The sequence below is a fragment of the Misgurnus anguillicaudatus genome, chromosome 19, assembly GCF_027580225.2.
Source record: "Misgurnus anguillicaudatus chromosome 19, ASM2758022v2, whole genome shotgun sequence".
Lineage (NCBI taxonomy): Eukaryota > Metazoa > Chordata > Actinopteri > Cypriniformes > Cobitidae > Misgurnus > Misgurnus anguillicaudatus.
In genome coordinates, this window is record NC_073355.2 from 45,441,981 (window position 1) to 45,460,436 (window position 18,456).

Consider the following 18,456-nt stretch of genomic DNA (forward strand, 5'->3'; position numbering starts at 1 on the left):
AAAAAGCTGAGATAATTCAATTTTTGTGAAGGACTTTTGATAGAGATCAGATGCAGAGCGATTTTTAAAACATACACGGACATACAGCTGTTTGCCCTAGGGCAATACTTCCGGTTTCTATAAGTTGCGGAATAGCGCCACCTGGTGGATAATAGCGGTATTGCAGATTGACGAGATATCTCGTCAATGGCGGGGAAAGAGTTAAATAATTCTCTTAGTTAAGGGGAATTTACCCCTTAAGTGTCATACTTAAGGGAAACACTTAAGGTGCTTTATGCAACCGGGCCCAGAATTCTAGCTGATAGACAGGTGTTCAAATACTTATATGCAGCTGTATCATACAAATAAATAGTTTTAAAAAATCATATATTATATCCTGTGATTTCTGGATTTTAGATTATGTCTCTCACAGTAGACATGCACCTAAGATGACAATTTCAGACCCCTCCATGATTTCTAAGTGGGAGAACTTGCAAAATAGCAGGGTGTTCAAATACTTATTTTCTTCAATGTATTTTGACATGACGTTCAATGCACATAGATTCACATGATGCACAGAAAACATACGTTGACATGACGATCCACACACAACGATGTTTTGGCGAGTTCATGATTCGTGCCTCCTCGGAAAAGAAGTCACGAGCCGCCACTGGTGCTTTTACATATATAATATCATGATATGGTATTAAATTAATTGTAGCGATACAGCTTGTGTATACTTGAAAATGACGAAGATAAAAGACTACATAAAACAATAATGTATACTTATTTGAATATGTGTATGAATGTAGGTTCCCATCACTATTTTGACTGCACAATACATGTTTGCTATAAAGTCTTAGAAGTGGGAATAAATGTTAACAGATATTACCTGTTTAGGTTACATCTTCCCTGGACAGACCAGCTGCCCCGTGTGGTATCTTCATGTTTCTCTTGTCATTTGTCCAAACATCTGTGTTTTCTTTGCCTTCATCATCTGGGGTGTTATTGAGGGTAAATATTATGTGTTTCAATTAGTTTTGTAATAATATAAATTACAATACTAAGAATGTAGCAATGTAGTAGTCATTATACATGTCAATGACTCAGGTGTGGTATGATGGATTCATCAACATGTTAAAACAACACAGGTTGTGTCATACATTATGTTATGTATAATGCATCATTGAATTGATTTCAGGACTTCTGAATGAGACCATCACTTGCTGTGCTCTTTATATTCTGAGGATCTTTATGTTGTTTTGGGCCGTGCCATATTTAAAGTATCTTCAAGGTATGTTTTCGTTTGAAAGCTTTTAATTTTTTGTCAAGCATATACAGTAAGTAACTGCATATTAAAGCTGCAATTCGAAACTTTTGCTTCTCTATTGCCATCTATGTTTGAAACAAAAAGTTGCAATTATATTTGTGGAGTAATTTTCTATACATGGGGTCAGTTGTGCTTTGGCACTGCTGCTCTGCGTGAAGATGAATCTAATGTCTGTATTCACTGCATCAATGCGGATCTGTCATTTGTATATTAACAGTTACAAATGCATCTTACATGTCCTACTGTATATCTGAAGAAGTTTTCTGTACAAATAATATATCTGCTGTGTTAAAATGAAAACATAAATGTTTCATAATTATCTAAATTAATAGTTGCTGCTTTAAAAGGTCAGCAGCAAAACAAGCTTATAGATTGCTGAGCTTCATGCTACAGCGTTTGACTGATGTGCAATGCAATGCTGGGGTATTTCTGAAACCCTTATTGAGTCTTGAATTAAATCATTTGTTGTTATATATAACTAAATGAAAACATGCCCGTCCAGCTTCATGTAGTGGTTAACCACTTATATACAGTAGTTTCATGCAGTCTTAACTGAGCCAATGAAGGCAACAAATAAGAATACAGTTTAGTCAACTAGACAAAGAATTAAAAATTATGGCAGTGCTTTACAAAAGACTAATATGGTGTATTCAACACTTTCTGTTTACAGATAACCATCAAACATGGATTAAGTTTTCAAGTATACCAAGAGAATTATCTGTTTTTTCAATTATTGTTTATTCAGGTAAATATACACAACATAAAGTCATTACTATGATATTATAGGTGCTATATGCTATAGTACTTATTTTGATGACTTTGAAGAATTTCAGAAGTTTAAAAATAATTTATTTTAATTTAAAAAGTATTCTTTATTAAGTTGACATAATTTTAGAGTTTTTTTATTATTATTATTGCATCTTGAATTTAAAGATTCTTCAAATATTTTGTGTTTCACCCCAGCCTAAGATCATTTCATTACCTGTTAAATGTTCATATTCCTTTTGCAGTTTTCTTTGCATGTGCCTGGAAAGAGCGTGCACACGACACAAGCATTGAAGCTCGTGTAGCTTTTGGAATTAGTTTTGGAATAGTGGTACTGCTGAGTCTCATTATCATCTTCATTAAATGTAAGACTTTCCAAATGACTTTTTCAAGTTTAAAATCCTGGCAGATAATGAAATCTGGTTGCAACACACACACACACACACACACACACACACACACACACACACACACACACACACACACACACACACACTCGTACACACACACACACACACACACACTGGTAACCATGTTTTGGGGGGACATTCCTTAGACGTAATGCATTTTATACCATACAAACTGTATATTCTATTCCCTTCCCCTAACCCAAACCATCACAGAAAACTTTCTGATACTTCACATTTTCAAGAAACATCATTCTGTTTCATTTATAAGCTTGTTTCCTCATGGGGACATCAAAATGTCAGGTACAATGGGGACAATTGGTCAGGTACACACACACACACACACACACACTTGACAGATAATCTTCTCTCAAATCTAAAACATTTTCACACTACAGGATTTGAAAATCAAAGTGTATCACACACTACAGGATATTATTAAGATTATTGTGCCAAAGCAAGGGTTTTACGTCATCCCAGGGGACGTGAATGTAAAGGAATGGAGATTGTAACATGTTTTCAAAATTATTTACATTTGCAGCTTTCTTCACTTACCTGGTGTGATAAAAACGTAGGCGATCTCTCCTCAGCTCTTGTTTATGAGGCGACAATCCTGATATGTTTTAAGGACGCTTCATTTATTCAGTCGTGTTGTTTGATGTATATGCGTGCAAATTCTAGCAGAAACTCAATCTACTCCTCATGCAAGATGGGACAGTTTTAATAGGGTAGCCCATTTGGAAATGTTAACCAAAATAGGTCATTTGATGTGTTAATGTTGATCATGTTGATCTAAAAACATATTTTTTTATGTTATTGGCTTTATATAGAATTGAGTGACCTATGAAGTTTTTCTATGTTCTGTTTTCCTGTTCCTTAAAAAATGATTATTGTAGGCTATCTTGCAGTATAGTGTAAATTTAGTATTTACATTACTGATGGCTTTGGACAAATATGTCATTTATTGTAAAACTTACTGAGTGTCGATCTGAGGCACAGCTGATTCTCATTTAATGCGCATTGCACTGCAGTGCACTTGAATGAGGTTCAACAGATAATTTATATTTCGAATAACTAATTGCGTGATAGCGTGATGATATGAGTGCAGTGATGTTCAAGAAATTCAAGTATGTTATAGATAAACTTAATTTTAGTTTAAGTTTAATGTTTCTCACTGCCCTAGTTCTGCTGCACCTATTTGCCTACATGCCGGTGAACAACAATGCACGAATGATGAGCTTGCACCTTAAACTACTTTTATGGTTATTTATTGTTATACAGATAACAGTAAAACATCATCCGGAACTATAAGTGGTGTACTTTTATTTGTGTACACTCATAATAAGAACAAATCAGCGTACTTCTTAATTTGTACTTCGAAGCCAATCAAGGTCCATGACCTTATTTTCTCTTAGATTTTTGGGAGGGGAAATTGGGGTAAATATAGGCCAATAATCCGGTAGTGTGAGGCCGGCATAAGATGTGAATTGTTCTGGATTTTGACATTGCAATATTTTATTACCTTTGGGCTTAAATAATAAGGCATTATTTCATGTAATGTTAAATGGTCCCTTATTGTATATTTAAATCCATGTATTGGATGATGTAATATGTTGTGATGGGCTAATATGTAATTGTGGGACATTCATTGGTGGGAATTGTATGCGGGATCTCATACTTTTATTAGTATTTGACAGCTCTCCTGATTTTCCCAAGTGGTTGATGTCCTCAGGGCCACATTATGTTGACCCTGGGACAATATTTCGACTACTTTTCATACGCACCTCTCGTTCTTCAGCTGTGCTGAGTTTTTGTTGATTCACTTTAATTTAACAACACACAAACAATTATATTTTTAAGCGTTGCCTGGTGTTTTTGCATTGGGTGTTTGAAGGAGCCCCATGTCTTCCACAACCACAAATACTTTTTCTGCAGTGTATGTCATAAAGAGCCAAAATCTGTTTTCCAGCTCTTACTGCCTTCTCCTGCTTAAAGATAGCAGCCCCATGTGCCCAAATCAGTAGAGTTCAAATCAAAGCTTGTAAAGGTTGGGCTACAAATGACCGTGTCAGATATCTCTAAGATGCTAAAAACTAGCAGAAAATGTTAACATTAGCTCTCAGTATACAATGTAGAGAAAAGTAGACTATGAGAATTTTATTATTACCTGACTAAGCAAATTGAGTCTTCAGTGTAAAGTATTTAAAGGAACAGTATGTAGGATTGTGGCCAAAACTGGTATTGCAATCACAAAACTTGTGGCTAAAACTGGTACTGCAATTACACAACTGGTGGTCAATACACAAAATGACAACATAAACATCAGTTGAGGGCTGCAACTCCACTTTTTAAATGACAATATCCTGGCCAGACCACTGTTGTCAGCGATATAAGTATTTGAAATGAAAATGATTTCTTAATGTCTAGTGACATATCAGGGCCATTTTATGATTCATTTATATAAATTTCTTACATACTGTTCCTTTAACGTTGCAAGGAAGAATTATCCTTCCCCTTTCTCATAGATTTGACCAATCTAGGTACTATCTTGCATGCAGCTATATTTGTATTATGTTACTCACTACTGTTTTCTTTTTCAGATTTAAAAAAACAAAAAACAATTAGATGTTTGGTTGGTGTGCTGTCTATTATTCAAATCGTTCAGTTAGCATTGTCATTTGGACTTGCAAATCTGGGTAGGTGACACCTATGTACAAATCCCTTTTATGTGTAATTTATTAACAATATGGAACCAAAGCAACTAATAATATTAAAATAATAAAAATATCAACACATTCAACAGTGCTATAAATTCTATAGTGTTCAAAGTTATTTTTTCTATGAAAACTCAGCCAGTGATGTAGATTTAAGGTGATCATGATTTCATCAAGAATGAAATTCTCATTTATTAACATCCTTGTAACAACATTCCTATCAATCAATCAGAGTATGTCAGGATTAATGTTGGGTTTATTCTTATACACACCATCATGAATCTATAATTTCCTGCTGATGTTAGGGTTAGTTTATGGTTCTGAAAAAGTATATTTGATACAACCGTTGTTCCAGGACCAACCTACAATGTTCGTTCATGAAACACGTCTTACTTACTTTTTAATATGAAAATAATGGACCATAATTCTTTTTATTTTTAGCCATGGATTCTCAGTTTGTGGTCCACGTTGTACTGCTTGGTGTGCTTTCATTGATTTGTTTACTACAAGGCAAGTTCAATACACTCTTATATGTGTGTGTGTGTGTCTAATCAAATAAATCCAGTAATATTAATACTTCTGTATATAATTAATTTAATCATTGTATGAATTTGTAGTTATTTTAAATATTATAGTATTGCATGAGAATGAAAAAAAAAATCACAGTGAACAAATTAGTTGATAAATCAGTTACAACATTAGATTATATATAAATGTTTACATGTAAATAGTTCAGCTGTGTCAGATCTAAGATCAGTTGTTTGATATGAACTACAAAGTTATATTGAATGCAGAATGCCATTTGTTTCACAGCTTTAAAGATAACAGGGATGTTATCATTAAGGCTCCAGGAAATCCTTCTATGGATAATATTAACAATGACACTGCTGGATATTCCTGTAGTGATCATTCTTCATCTAGGCATTTTGGAAAAACAGAAAGGTATACTTCTTATCTCAACAATTGTAACTATTTGATGTCATAAAAAAGTTTTTGATGTTCAATCAAGTAAATTTGTCACGGGACAGCTTATATAGGATTTTATGTATGCGATGCAAATATTTTAAGAAAAGTTCCTAGTGTTTCTCATGTATTACTATGTATTGTAGTCATCAGTGGCGGTCCTGGCTAGATTTACGCCCTAGGCGAACCATCCCTTGGCCGCCCCCAGAAAAAAAAGAATTACCCCCAAATCCCGCCACCAACATGTATTATTTTATTATATATAATCTTAAATACAAAAAGGTAACAAGAACAGGGAAAAACAAGATAAATAAATGTAATACAGTACACACACACACACACACACACACACACACACACACACACACACACACACACACACACACACACACACACACACACACACACACACACACACACACACACACACACACACACACACACCTCATCAGACTCCACAACCATGTCTGACTCCTCATTTTTGCCAGTGGGTGCTCTAACTCCAAAATATTTCAGAAGTGCCCCTGAATTTACAATTAAGATACAATATGTAAGTTAGATACACTTACATCACACATGCATCAGTTACCCAATTAAAATGACCATAACACACATTTTATTAGTTTATAGGATGTTAACGAATGCTAAGCATACACTACAAATTATTTAAAAAGCTAAATCACTCTGTAGCTTACAAAATGGCATGTCAATTTATATTAGAAGTTATTTAAGTTCACATATAGCGTATATAGCAATAAAAAATGACACAGTCAGGAGCTCTGTGTGAGTTTGCACTTGTTGTGTTGCAAAAACAAACTAGACTGTGTGTTGCCTATGGGTGAATTTAGTTGCATGACATGGTGCCTCAATTCTAATAGTTGCTAGTTCAGCAAAACTAAAACAAAAAAAAAACAGTCGTGTTTTGTGGCTAATAGCAACATATCAGCAAGAGGGCGAGGCTAATATAAATAACGTTAGCCTATTTCCTACAGTCACTCACGTCGTCACTCTTAGAAATCGGCATACCTTTATCTTTTGCCCATTTTTTCTCATCTTCTTTTCTTCTTTTTCTGATCTGGGCAACTGATGGCTTCTTTTGTCTTTTAATTTGATCCATGGCATGATGATGATGAAGACTCGACCTCATTAACTTTGCATTACATTTTGCCAACAACAACGTCCGTTAGCCCGTCAATCAACCGGTGTCACGTGACGTGAGTCACGTAGATGACTCTAAAGATTTTTTTTTCCACAAAATCCAATTGATAACATGTTCGTAGGTATGTGGGTCTAATTTTAGGAATGAAAAATAACATTTATTTGGAAGCAGACCCAGCAGTTTGTGTTGTGTAGCCTCTGGCCTGGGATCAGTCTATCCCTCGCTCGCCCCCATTAAGGCGAGCGAGCGATTTGCAGTCGCAAGTTGTTTCCCCGCCCCTTTCTCCCGTGCCTCTTCTGACACGCACACAACCTGTGTATGACTCTCAGCACTAACTTGACATGGAAATGAGCGTTTGTCTAAAAAAAACGCTTTGATGTATTTTTTTTTTTTTGAGTGCGCTCGTGCGCCCTCACATAGATTGCGCCTTGGGCGTTCGCCCACATTGCCCATAGCAAAAACCGGCCCTGCTAGTATTCATGTATTCTTGTTTCAATAATTTGTTATTCTTGATATAACAAGAATTATAGGATTATTGGCCTAAATTTACCCCAATTTCCCCTCCCAAAAATCTAAGAGAAAATCGGGTCATGGACCTTGACAAATTAAGAAGTACGGCGTTTTGTTCTTATTATGAGTGTACACAAATAAAAGTACACCACTTAAAGTTTCGAATGATGTTTTACTATTATCTGTATAACAATAAATAAACTTTAATAATCTCAACTTTAGTTAGCCATGTACAGTAATAACTAATCAGTTTAAAATAACTTATCACTGTGTTTATTTAAATGTATTAATTGTGTGCTGTCTTTGTTTAACAGATTTGTTGGGTTGGATCGGTGTCATTTTATTTATGGAAGTCCTAAAGATGATTGAATGCTTTGAACACATTGTGCACGGTATTATCCATATCTCAATTACCGTACTGATGCTTCCTAATAAGAGAGACTTTTTTGGCATTTTTGCTTTGATGGTCCTGTGGACAAATCTTATTGTGGTAGCTACTTACATTTTCTTTCGTCTACATGTTTTTCTCATGCTCTCAGAGATGCACTCATCTGAGAACTTTTAAAACAAAGATCTTTGAGTAAAGCCAGGTGTGCATTTCTAAAAATGAGATAAAAGGTTGCAACACCTGGGTGTTTAAGGCCTTATTTAATTTAAATAATGTTTTAAATTTGAGATTTGAGCCTTAAATCATCATTCTCTGCTCCCCATATTTACTTTTTTTTGCTCACAGAGGCCAGATCTTTAAGAGGGCATAAACAACAACCCATTGATGCTGTGGTAGCTGATACAAGTCTACAAGGATCAAGTCCATGTAATTACTCAATTCTTAAATATGAATGTTTGAAAATAAATCGTACATTTTATATACCCTATGTTTAAAAAATCTTTTTAAGTACATTTTTTTAATGGGTTTCATTTTGGCAGACCAAAAAATTCAAAATCAAATCATTGAAAATCTATTGGAATTGCGCTTGGATGTGTTTGTGAGCAGTAGCCTGTGTTGTCACTTTGCTGTGCCAGACAAATGCTTTTGTTATGTTTAACTTAAAGTTATATTTACATTGTTGTAAAAAATATTAAATTATTTTGATACACAGTAAATTCATGATGATAACATATTTACACACTCTTTTCATTTTCCTATAATTCTATAGATAATCATATATGTAATTTTATATACAAAAAATAATCCTATGGTCTGACATGTACATTTTCTGTTGTTATTTTGTTTTGTTTAATTAAGAGGATTCACTGGGTTTGGAGACCTAACTGGATTTTTATTGTAAGCCTTATATGAAAGTAAATATTTTAGAATTAATGTGAAATATTTACAGCTCCCATTTTCTCAGATCTTTAAAAATCCTTAACAATAATTCATTTTGCAGAAAAAGCAAAAAAATCTGCATACTCCATAACATTTAACAAATAAAAAGTGACTTTGTGGCATAGCTTTGCGTGAGGAACTGGGCAAAGGTTGCTTCAGATTTGAGATGAGACCAGGTTTCATTACAAAATTAATGCAACTTTTTGATTGATTGATTGATGTAATGTTTTTTTTTTGTATGTCTGTGTTTTAGGGCTTCTCTGCAATGTAGTAATGTACATGTTTGGAGCAGTTGGTGTGGTTTTGTTGAGTTCTGTTGCCCTGATGGCAGAACTTGTTCTTAAAGCAAGTAAGTGAAAACATCATATGGTTTTTGAGATGTGGAAAAGCGGAGACGGTTGCATATTCAGAGTTAACAAAAGTGTTTCAGTAAATGATATAAATTATATAGTTTTGATATAAAATATTTTGCGATTTTTGTTGTTGTTGTACTTAACCAAAACATGGTCTGCTTATACAGAAATTAAATCATGAAATTGCAAAATTGTTAAGGAATAATTTTTATTAAATTTTAAATGAGTGTTGCAACTGTCCATGTGGTTTGTATGTAGTTTTAATCCATTAAAGTTTGGCTTCTATTACAAACACTCTCTGAGAACCTGAAGAAAAGGCAAAACGTATAAGTAAAGACATGTATACACTGTCAAAAATAAAGGTACAAAAGCTGATACTAGGGGAGTACCCCTTTAAAAGGCCTTAATATTTGCCATTTACGTACAAATATGCCCCGTTTATGTACCAATATGTTTTTTAAACTACCAATATGTACCTTTGATGTACTAATATGCACCTTTGGGTACAAAGGTATACCTTTTTGAAAGGATACTGTCTATAGTGACAGCATTTGTACCTTTATTTCTGAGAGTGTACAGATACAATCCAGATTGCATTGTTATAAATGTCATAAATGTTATACCACATTGTGCTTTTAAATTCTTAGGAAATGGTGAGCGTGTGATGAATGATCTGAGAGTCATCGTCTTTCCTTCCGAGTGTGTTTTTGCCTTCTATTGGGCAGTTTTACTCATGCATGCTTTCTGTAAGTATCAGTTTTTTTATTATTAAAGCATGACTTCTGCAGTTTAAACTGTAAATATGATTGCACTGATTCATTCATTGTAGTGACTGTCTGTTATCCACTTGTTATGACTACTGGAGGCCTTTTATTACTTTAAAATCACTTTATTTATTAACATTTGTTAATGCATTAGGTAACATAAACCAACAATGGACAATATTTTTTTTGTTAATATTAGTTCATTGTGCATTAACTTTTGTTAACAGTTACAACATTGAATTTTAAAACTGTATTAATAAATGCTGTAAAAGTATTGTTTATTATTAGTTAACTTTAGTTAATGCATTAGCTAACATGAACTGACTAATGGTTCATTTAAAGGGGACATATCATGAAAATTTGATTTTTTCCATGATTAAGTGCTATAATTGTGTCCCCAGTGCTTCTATCAAGATAAAAAAAGTGTAAAAGATTAACCCAGTAACTTAGTTTTGGTAAACCATTCTCGGCAAGCATGTGAAAAATAGCTCATTGAAATTTGCTCTTCTTGTGATGTCAGAAGGGGATAAAACCGCCCCTTAATCTGCACTATCCAACCACAGCACTGCCATTTAGTGCAGAGATCAACTCATTTGCATTTAAAAGGACACACCCAAAACTCCACATTCTTGCTCATACCTACAAAGTGGCAAATTTAACGTGCTACAATAAATTATCTATATGATATTTTGAGCTAAAATTTCACAAATGTACTCTGGGGACAGCAAAGTTTTATTTGACATCTTAAAAAAGTCTTGTGAAATGTTCCCTTTAAGTTAGGTTGATTCATTAAATAATAGAGCCTTATTGTAAAGTGTTACCCAAACTTCTTATGCATTGTAACAATTCAATTTTCCATTATGATGAGTTTAGGTTGGTTCTTGTTTCTGGATTTGATTTTAGACACTCAACACATGTGCATTGAGACAAAATGCAATGCATCTCCTGGGCAACCTTACGTCACCTACGCGTACAATGTACGCAGGGTTTCAAAAATCTGACAGTGAAAAAACTATAAGACTATACTCCGGCTTTAATAGTATGGTCTGCTGGGAGTACACAAGGGAAATTTGTGTCACACGCACTGTACGCAGACCCTTGCGTATGTGTAACATATTGACCATACTTCGGCGTTAGGACCAGGGACGGACAGGGGCTAAAAAACAGCCCTGGACTTTCTCCCAAATAGGCCCACCGTGCGCAACAGACACAAGGATGTCCTGATACGTACAGACTTTCGGACAAGGTTATTTAATATTTTGTCAATGTCATTTTACACTTTGATGTATAATAAGGCTGTGAAATAATGAAAGTGCGATTTGGAGAAAAAATCTAATTGCGATTTTTCTGATCAAAATTGCGATTCGCGATTTAAAGTGCGATTCATTAGTATATAATAAAAGAGCTACATTCAGGTTTGTTGTGGTGGTTTTAATAGCACCAAAGAAAGATGCTGTGCTACTGTTTATTTAAAACCTCTTAAACATTGTACCAAGTTGTCTGCAGGACTTTGCTCTTCTGCAGACAAACTTTTTTTATCTAAGAACATTAAAATACAATTTAACAAAAATGTTTTGAAAGTTTTATTTAAAATAACATATAGGCCAATGTATTTTGGCTGTCACTACAACAATGCTTCTGACAAGCAAATGTTTAGTTTTTTCTTTTAATCATAAGACTATACTCATCTTGTTTTACTTTTCAGGCATCTGTAATAAATGTAAATATATTAGTTATTAGAATCTATGATTTAACATAAGCAAAAAATACAAATAAAACACTGCACAGTCCTCACTGTATGATTTTAAATGTGGAGCTGCAGAAGCTTGTTCAGTTAAGAGTAAGGACTGATTTTAATTTTTGGTGTGTAATAAACATTTCTGACACAGAAAGCACCAGGTTACTGTCACTTTAAGACACAAGACAGCTTTAAAACTGCTCCTCTTCAATATACTGATAAACATCCAGCTGTTTATGTTCACTTAGACAAGAAAGAAAACTTAAGTTTAGTAATCACGCGTGTGCCGACTGCTCTCTGTGTGCGCGCTTCATGAACCCTCTTGCCTGTAAATATTCAAAGCGGTGCAGATGTGTGCGTGCAAGAAAGTATAATGTACCTCTTTCGTCTGCTGTGTTCCGGGCTTTAATGAAACCTGCTTATAGTCTGATGAGGCGCTTGTCATTGTTTGCGATGCATGACGAGAAACGGACGTATATACACCTTTCTTTAAGTCCAACATTACACAAAAGTGAAATGTTTTTGCGCATTTCTGTCCTTTCATTTGCCGGTTAATGAGTTATGATGGGTTTTTAAAATGACTGAATCCAAAATCTGCCAACTTCATGACATTCCGCGTTGTGCAGTTAATTCCATTTGTATGCATTTCGCGATTCTGTCCGTGTTTTCGTCATATGGCCGTACACTTTGTTGAGGAGTTGAACTGCTGCTCGCGCTCATGTTTTCCAAATGGTGTTATCTGGCGTGTAGTCAGCACCTCAGTGTTAATGCCCTCTATTGGTTTAAACTGCATCAAACGTAAAATGCGCATGAAGCGAACTGTCAAAAACTGCGTACTAGATGATTGTTATATTTGATAGTTTTGAATCGAAATAATCGCAGCTCTTGCGATTCAAAAATCGCATCCATTCACATCGCGATTTCGGTTTAAAAACGATAAATCGTGCAGCCCTACTAGGCCCTATTAATTTAGTCTGTAAAGCTTTCACAAACAACCACCAGGTCTTTGCCAATTCCACAATACTAAACACAAATATAAAAGAGAAGGAAAAACTGGACTCTGATGGAAGACAGACAGAAAGTGTAAGCTAGGATTTTTTTGGTTTAACTAATATTGGGTCAATTATTTAGCTCTCTTTCTTGTATGTTAGCATGTTTAGAGTGGTAGCAATGCATGCCTGATATTTTCCTGTTTAATTCAATACCTTAGTCTTCAATTTAGCAGAAAATGAGCTCACTACAACCTCTCATATACAATAAAGTCAGTGAAAGAAATGAAAACCAATGCAATATGATGAATGTCCACCCACAGAATGGGGTTAGATAAATATTTTTTGCTCTGGGGTGTGTGTGTGTGTGTGTGTGTGTGTGTGTGTGTGTGTGTGTGTGTGTGTGTGTGTGTGTGTGTGTGTGTGTGTGTGTGTGTGTGCGTGCGTGCGTGCGATTTTGGTTAGATGACAGTTGTAGGTTACAGTTTGAGAAGAGTTTACAGTTTGACAAAAGCACAATGTTTTGTTTTATTGCGACTGTACACAAATATAAGCAAACACTTTGCAGTTTGAATGATGTCCCATATGAACAAAATGACGGAGTATGTATTGTTTTTACGTTTCTACTGTTCAAAAGCGCCCGCGCCTCTCTCTCTCTCTCTCACACACAAACATCACTCTCTCTCTCTTAAGCCTGGTGCACACTGTGAGATTTCAGCCAGGATTTAGCTGTCTGGGACAAATTTTAAATCCTAAAAGATTTCTAGAATCCCAGGCTCAAATCTGCCGTCTTTGATCGCTAGTTTGACATGTTCACAGACAGCCGATTAATGACCGTTGCGATCAAAATTATCCTCCGACAAACATCTGGCAGGGTCAGAAATTTTGAGACACAATCCTGCTGTGTGACATCTTCCTACGACAACCGGCAGCTCAATAACAAATAGAAGCACAGAACCCGATGACACAATTAGTGCGGCGACAACAACCAATCAACGCAGACAAATGTAAAAAAGAACCAGGTAGACTGTACAGCAGGAGGAGAAACTTGTATGGAAAGATAAAGATTGTTTGTACAACGTGTCATCGCCACTGTACCATGATAGGATAAAAAATGAAGCCGCCTGGAGAGAAATTGCGCTGGAAATTCAATCTCCTTCGTTTTTTCTTCTTTTTATGCTCGAGACAAGTTATGATTAAAATGAACAGTAGATGTTGTTTCGGTTTGTTAGCCTTTGCTTCAGCGTGTGTTTTCCCAGCCATCGTCAATCGATGACATAAAACTGCGGATGCGTTTGTTTGCGTGCGTCCAATTTTTAAAAGTCTTTAAACTCGTACAGTCTGACATTGATGGAAACTGAGATCATATAGTGTGACATGGACTTAATTACGATCTTAATCGCACAGTGTGGCAAGCAACAATCCTAAAATACTATTTAAAATCGCACAGTGTATACCAGGCTTTAGTTGCGCATTAAGTTAATGTTCACGCAAGTTCTATTTATTTTTATATCGTGTATATTATATTATAATGTCACGTGTCCTGCTACTACTGGCACTTAAGGATTACTTACTGATGTGCGTACGAACTACGTGTGCATGTTTGCTTATGTAAAGTTAACTCTGTCTGTCCCTCATCATGACCAGGCTGTGGATGCTCAGGCTCGCAAATTCAGGCTCACGAATTCCAGGGGCCTCATTTATCAACATTGCGTAGAAAATGTTCTATATTTTGACCTACGAATGAAATTTAGTATGTGGGCAAGTACAAAAAAAGCGGGATTTATCAAACATGCACACGTAGTTCGTACGCACATCAGTAAGTAATCCTTAATGATAAATCCCACTTGTTCTTAAGCACCATGCTCGTGCACGTTCATGGTCATTTGCATTACGAAACGCCTCCAATGAACCATATATGGTGACAACACCTCCCTTTATAAGTCACGTGGTTGTCCTTTTTCCCTCACCGCAATAATGGCAAAGACAGCGAAAAATATGAACTTTACAGACAAAGAAACTGAGTTACTGCTGGATGAGGTTGAATCCTAATAACACATACTGTTTGATTAGTGCGGGAGGAATGACTAACAAAATAAAACAAATCTGCATGGGAACATGTTACAAGTGCATTTAATTCCGTTGAATATGAGGAGAGAACAATAAAAAAGTGGTTTGACATTAAATTATCAGCCAAAAAATAAATAAATAAACGCGTCACAGCACACCGACGTGAAATCAGTGCAACTAGAGGAGGACAGACAACTTTTCACCTTGGACAGCAGCATATAACCTTCATCAACGGCGCGATCTTTGAAAACATGCTTCCGGCGAAATGGATGATTTGCCAAGTCTTTCAATAATGCAAGATACGCCACTGAATTAAGCATTTGACGGAGCTTTCATATATATGGTTAGACGATAATTTCATTAATTAGCTTCAACACTGATTTGCAGTTACTTTATTACCAGTAATCATTTTTAACATCTGGGGGTGGATAATAAAGTGTTTTTTGTAATGCTGGGGATGGACGGTCCTGTGTAGTATCGCTATTCTACCACGAGATGCTCTGCGTACGCATACTCTGAGGCAAAAAATATTTATCCAAACCCATTTAAAACAGTCTGTGGGTGGACATTCATCGTATTGCATTGTTTTTGATTTCTTTCATTGACTTTATTGTATATGAGAGGTTGTAGTGAGCTCACGTTTTCTGCTACAATGAAGAATAAAGTTATTGAATTAAACAGGAAAATATCAGGCATGCATTGCTACCACTCTAAACGTGCTATCATACAAGAAAGAGAGCTAAATAATTGACCAAATATTAGTTAAACCAAAAAAATCCCTGCTTACACTTTCTGTCTGTCTTCCATCAGAGTCCAGTTTTTCCTTGTCTTTCATATTTGTGTTTAGTATTGTGGAATTGGCAAAGACCTGGTGGTTGTTTCTGAAAGCTTTACAGACAAAATTAATAGGGCCTAGCCACTTTCATTATTTCACAGCCTTATTATCAAAGTGTAATATGACATTGACAAAATATTAAATAACCTTGTCTGAAAGTCTGAAAGTTTAAGGACATCCTTGTGTCTGTTGCGCACGGCTAGGGGCGAATGGCCGAGGATGGTCCTATTTGGGAAAAAGTCCAGGGCTGTTTTTTAGCCCCTGTCCCTCCCTGGTGGGTAATAAAGTGTTTTTTTATTGCTGGGGATGGTCCTGTGTAGTATCGCTATTCTACCACTAGATGCTCTGCGTACGCATACTTCGAGGTGTGTGTATATTTACACACATTTACGTATAAGTGCAATTTGATAAATTCCACGCTTCGCGTAAAACTGTTCGTACGCACACTTTACGCACACTTCTGTTCGTACGCACGCTTGATAAATGAGGCCCCAGGAATCTGTGGACCAATCACGGCTAGAAGGCCGACTCTGCTAGCAGCATATAAGTGATCGTATTAGTGCCCCTGCTGTTGGCTGTTCATATTGCGTTATTAGACTTTTTTGCCTACGGCCGGCGACGACCCTCCATTGAACGGCTGTTCTGGACTTTTCCAGAACACCCAGATTGCCAATCCGTTCCTGCTTTAGACCACATACTTGTTAAATATCATTTTTGTTGTAAAGTGTGCTCACAAATGTATCTATAGATGTGAAACATAGACATAGGGCTAAAAGAAAATAAAGAAGGTAGCGCCCTCCCTATACACAATGTCACTGCCTTTTGTGGTCTTCAGTACTTTTCGAAAATCTCCAGCCTGCAATCTCCTGTCTAATGATTATAAATTGTATTAGTTAATGTCACTCCCTGCAGGTTTGTACTGCTCATGTGCGGAGCTTCCTCTCACCAATGTTGCAATTCTGCAAAGCAAAGGCCTATTAAAGCTGATGTGTTAGCATGGATTGATTAAATAGTAATAGAGTCAATTTGACAATGATAAATATTTTTTTCTCTAATATTTTCTGTTCCTACAGGGAAAATTGTTAAGACTGAGTAAGTTCAGATTTTTATAAGAAATTTGTTTTTATTAGAATTATGCAGACATCATTAACTTTATATGAATTCTGTTTCACATACAGATCGGCACACAATCAAAATAACTCTTCTCAAAGACACAGACGTGATCAAAGGGTAACAATGACTTAATATTTAATCTCCTCCATGTGTTACTCATGACATCTTAAAGTTTTGTCAATGTATACAGTAACATTTTTTTTTAAACACAGGACTTACAAGAGCCAAATGAAATGGCGACACTGTACGGCACGTGATACTGAAGTTTCACAGACACATTAATAAGGAACAGACTTGTTTTTCCTTTGACTGTTTGCTTTCTCTGTAAAAGTATGAATAGTCATAGCTTACTTCTAACCAAACAAGTTGAAAGTGAGGACTGATCTACATCTGTAAAGCAGGTGTTTTTGTGCTGTTTTATTGTCAGCTAACTCTATATTTGCCAAATCATTTCAAATGTAAACTGTGCTTTTTTACTGTTGTTTATAGTGTTATATAACAGCTCAATTATCAAACAAATATAGTTTGTAAATGTGCACACACCGCTGTTTACCATGATGAGTATTTTAAACGAACAGAGAGGCACATTAGCCCAAAGTATCCGTTTGCATATACTTGACACATTGCATTTACAAGTATATTTTATTTGATAATTTGTGTGCGCACACAGGTGCTTGACTGTAGCATAATTGCAGTCAGCTTTTTACTTTGTATGGTCTTAATATTTCAAGCTTAAGTTTGGTGTAAAGTTTATAAATAGAATATGTGATGTACTTGAATTTAGGATTTCTGCGAGGTGCTGCCGTCTTTGGCAATATTTTAGATAGCGATATACTTCCTGGCTCCCGCATCACCCTGTCTTTGTTGTTAAGCCTCACCATTGGTTGAATTTGATATACACATTCAGACGCACTTACCCCTTGAGGTGTCCCCAAAGTGTTACCACAGTGACGCAGCGCGAGTTCCCTCGAAAGAAAACTGTAACAATGTATCTTTAAATGTAACTCGATGTAACCTTCCCCTCCCTTGAAATGTGTCCCCAAATTTAGTCCGTGAATTTGAGGGTATTGCATCTGGAAAGTCCTTGAAAGGGCCTTGAATTTGAAGTTAACTAAGGTGTGAGAACCCTGTAGAAAAAGGAGAAAAGAATAATTCTGGAATATATGCAATTCAGAAACAACAATATAAACCTTATTGTAAAGTGTTACCAATATATTACTTTTTCATCTGTATTACAAAAATCAGTTAGCCTTCATGTTATGACATATTTTTTAATGAAGGAATATTTTACAGGTTTATAAACTGACAGAAGGATGGAACTTTGTTATATTTTTATTGTTTTTGTAGATATCCTTTTAGACATACACTTTCTGTTTATATTATAGTTACATGATTATTTAACACTGTTTAAATAAAGTGAAGTGATGAAAGAACATATCC

General features: G+C 35.5%; 1 protein-coding gene and 2 long non-coding RNA genes across 3 annotated transcripts; all 3 read left to right on the forward strand.

Annotated features, from left to right (window-relative positions):
• Positions 1 to 839: 839 nt before the first annotated feature.
• Positions 840 to 5,746, forward strand: LOC141350863 (uncharacterized). Its single transcript, XM_073856700.1, has 6 exons — positions 840 to 993; positions 1,181 to 1,273; positions 1,980 to 2,054; positions 2,320 to 2,439; positions 5,082 to 5,177; positions 5,637 to 5,746. The coding sequence occupies exons 1-6, from the start codon at positions 855 to 857 to the stop codon at positions 5,744 to 5,746; spliced, it is 633 nt and encodes a 210-aa protein (XP_073712801.1). The 5' UTR covers positions 840 to 854.
• A 237-nt stretch (positions 5,747 to 5,983) lies between these two features.
• On the forward strand, positions 5,984 to 9,548 carry LOC141350928 (uncharacterized). Its single transcript, XR_012359017.1, has 4 exons — positions 5,984 to 6,137; positions 8,142 to 8,219; positions 8,561 to 8,641; positions 9,408 to 9,548. It is a non-coding gene; the product is annotated as an uncharacterized lncRNA (long non-coding RNA).
• A 592-nt stretch (positions 9,549 to 10,140) lies between these two features.
• On the forward strand, positions 10,141 to 18,456 carry LOC141350929 (uncharacterized). The gene is made up of 4 exons (XR_012359018.1): positions 10,141 to 10,253; positions 16,977 to 16,995; positions 17,082 to 17,133; positions 17,229 to 18,456. It is a non-coding gene; the product is annotated as an uncharacterized lncRNA (long non-coding RNA).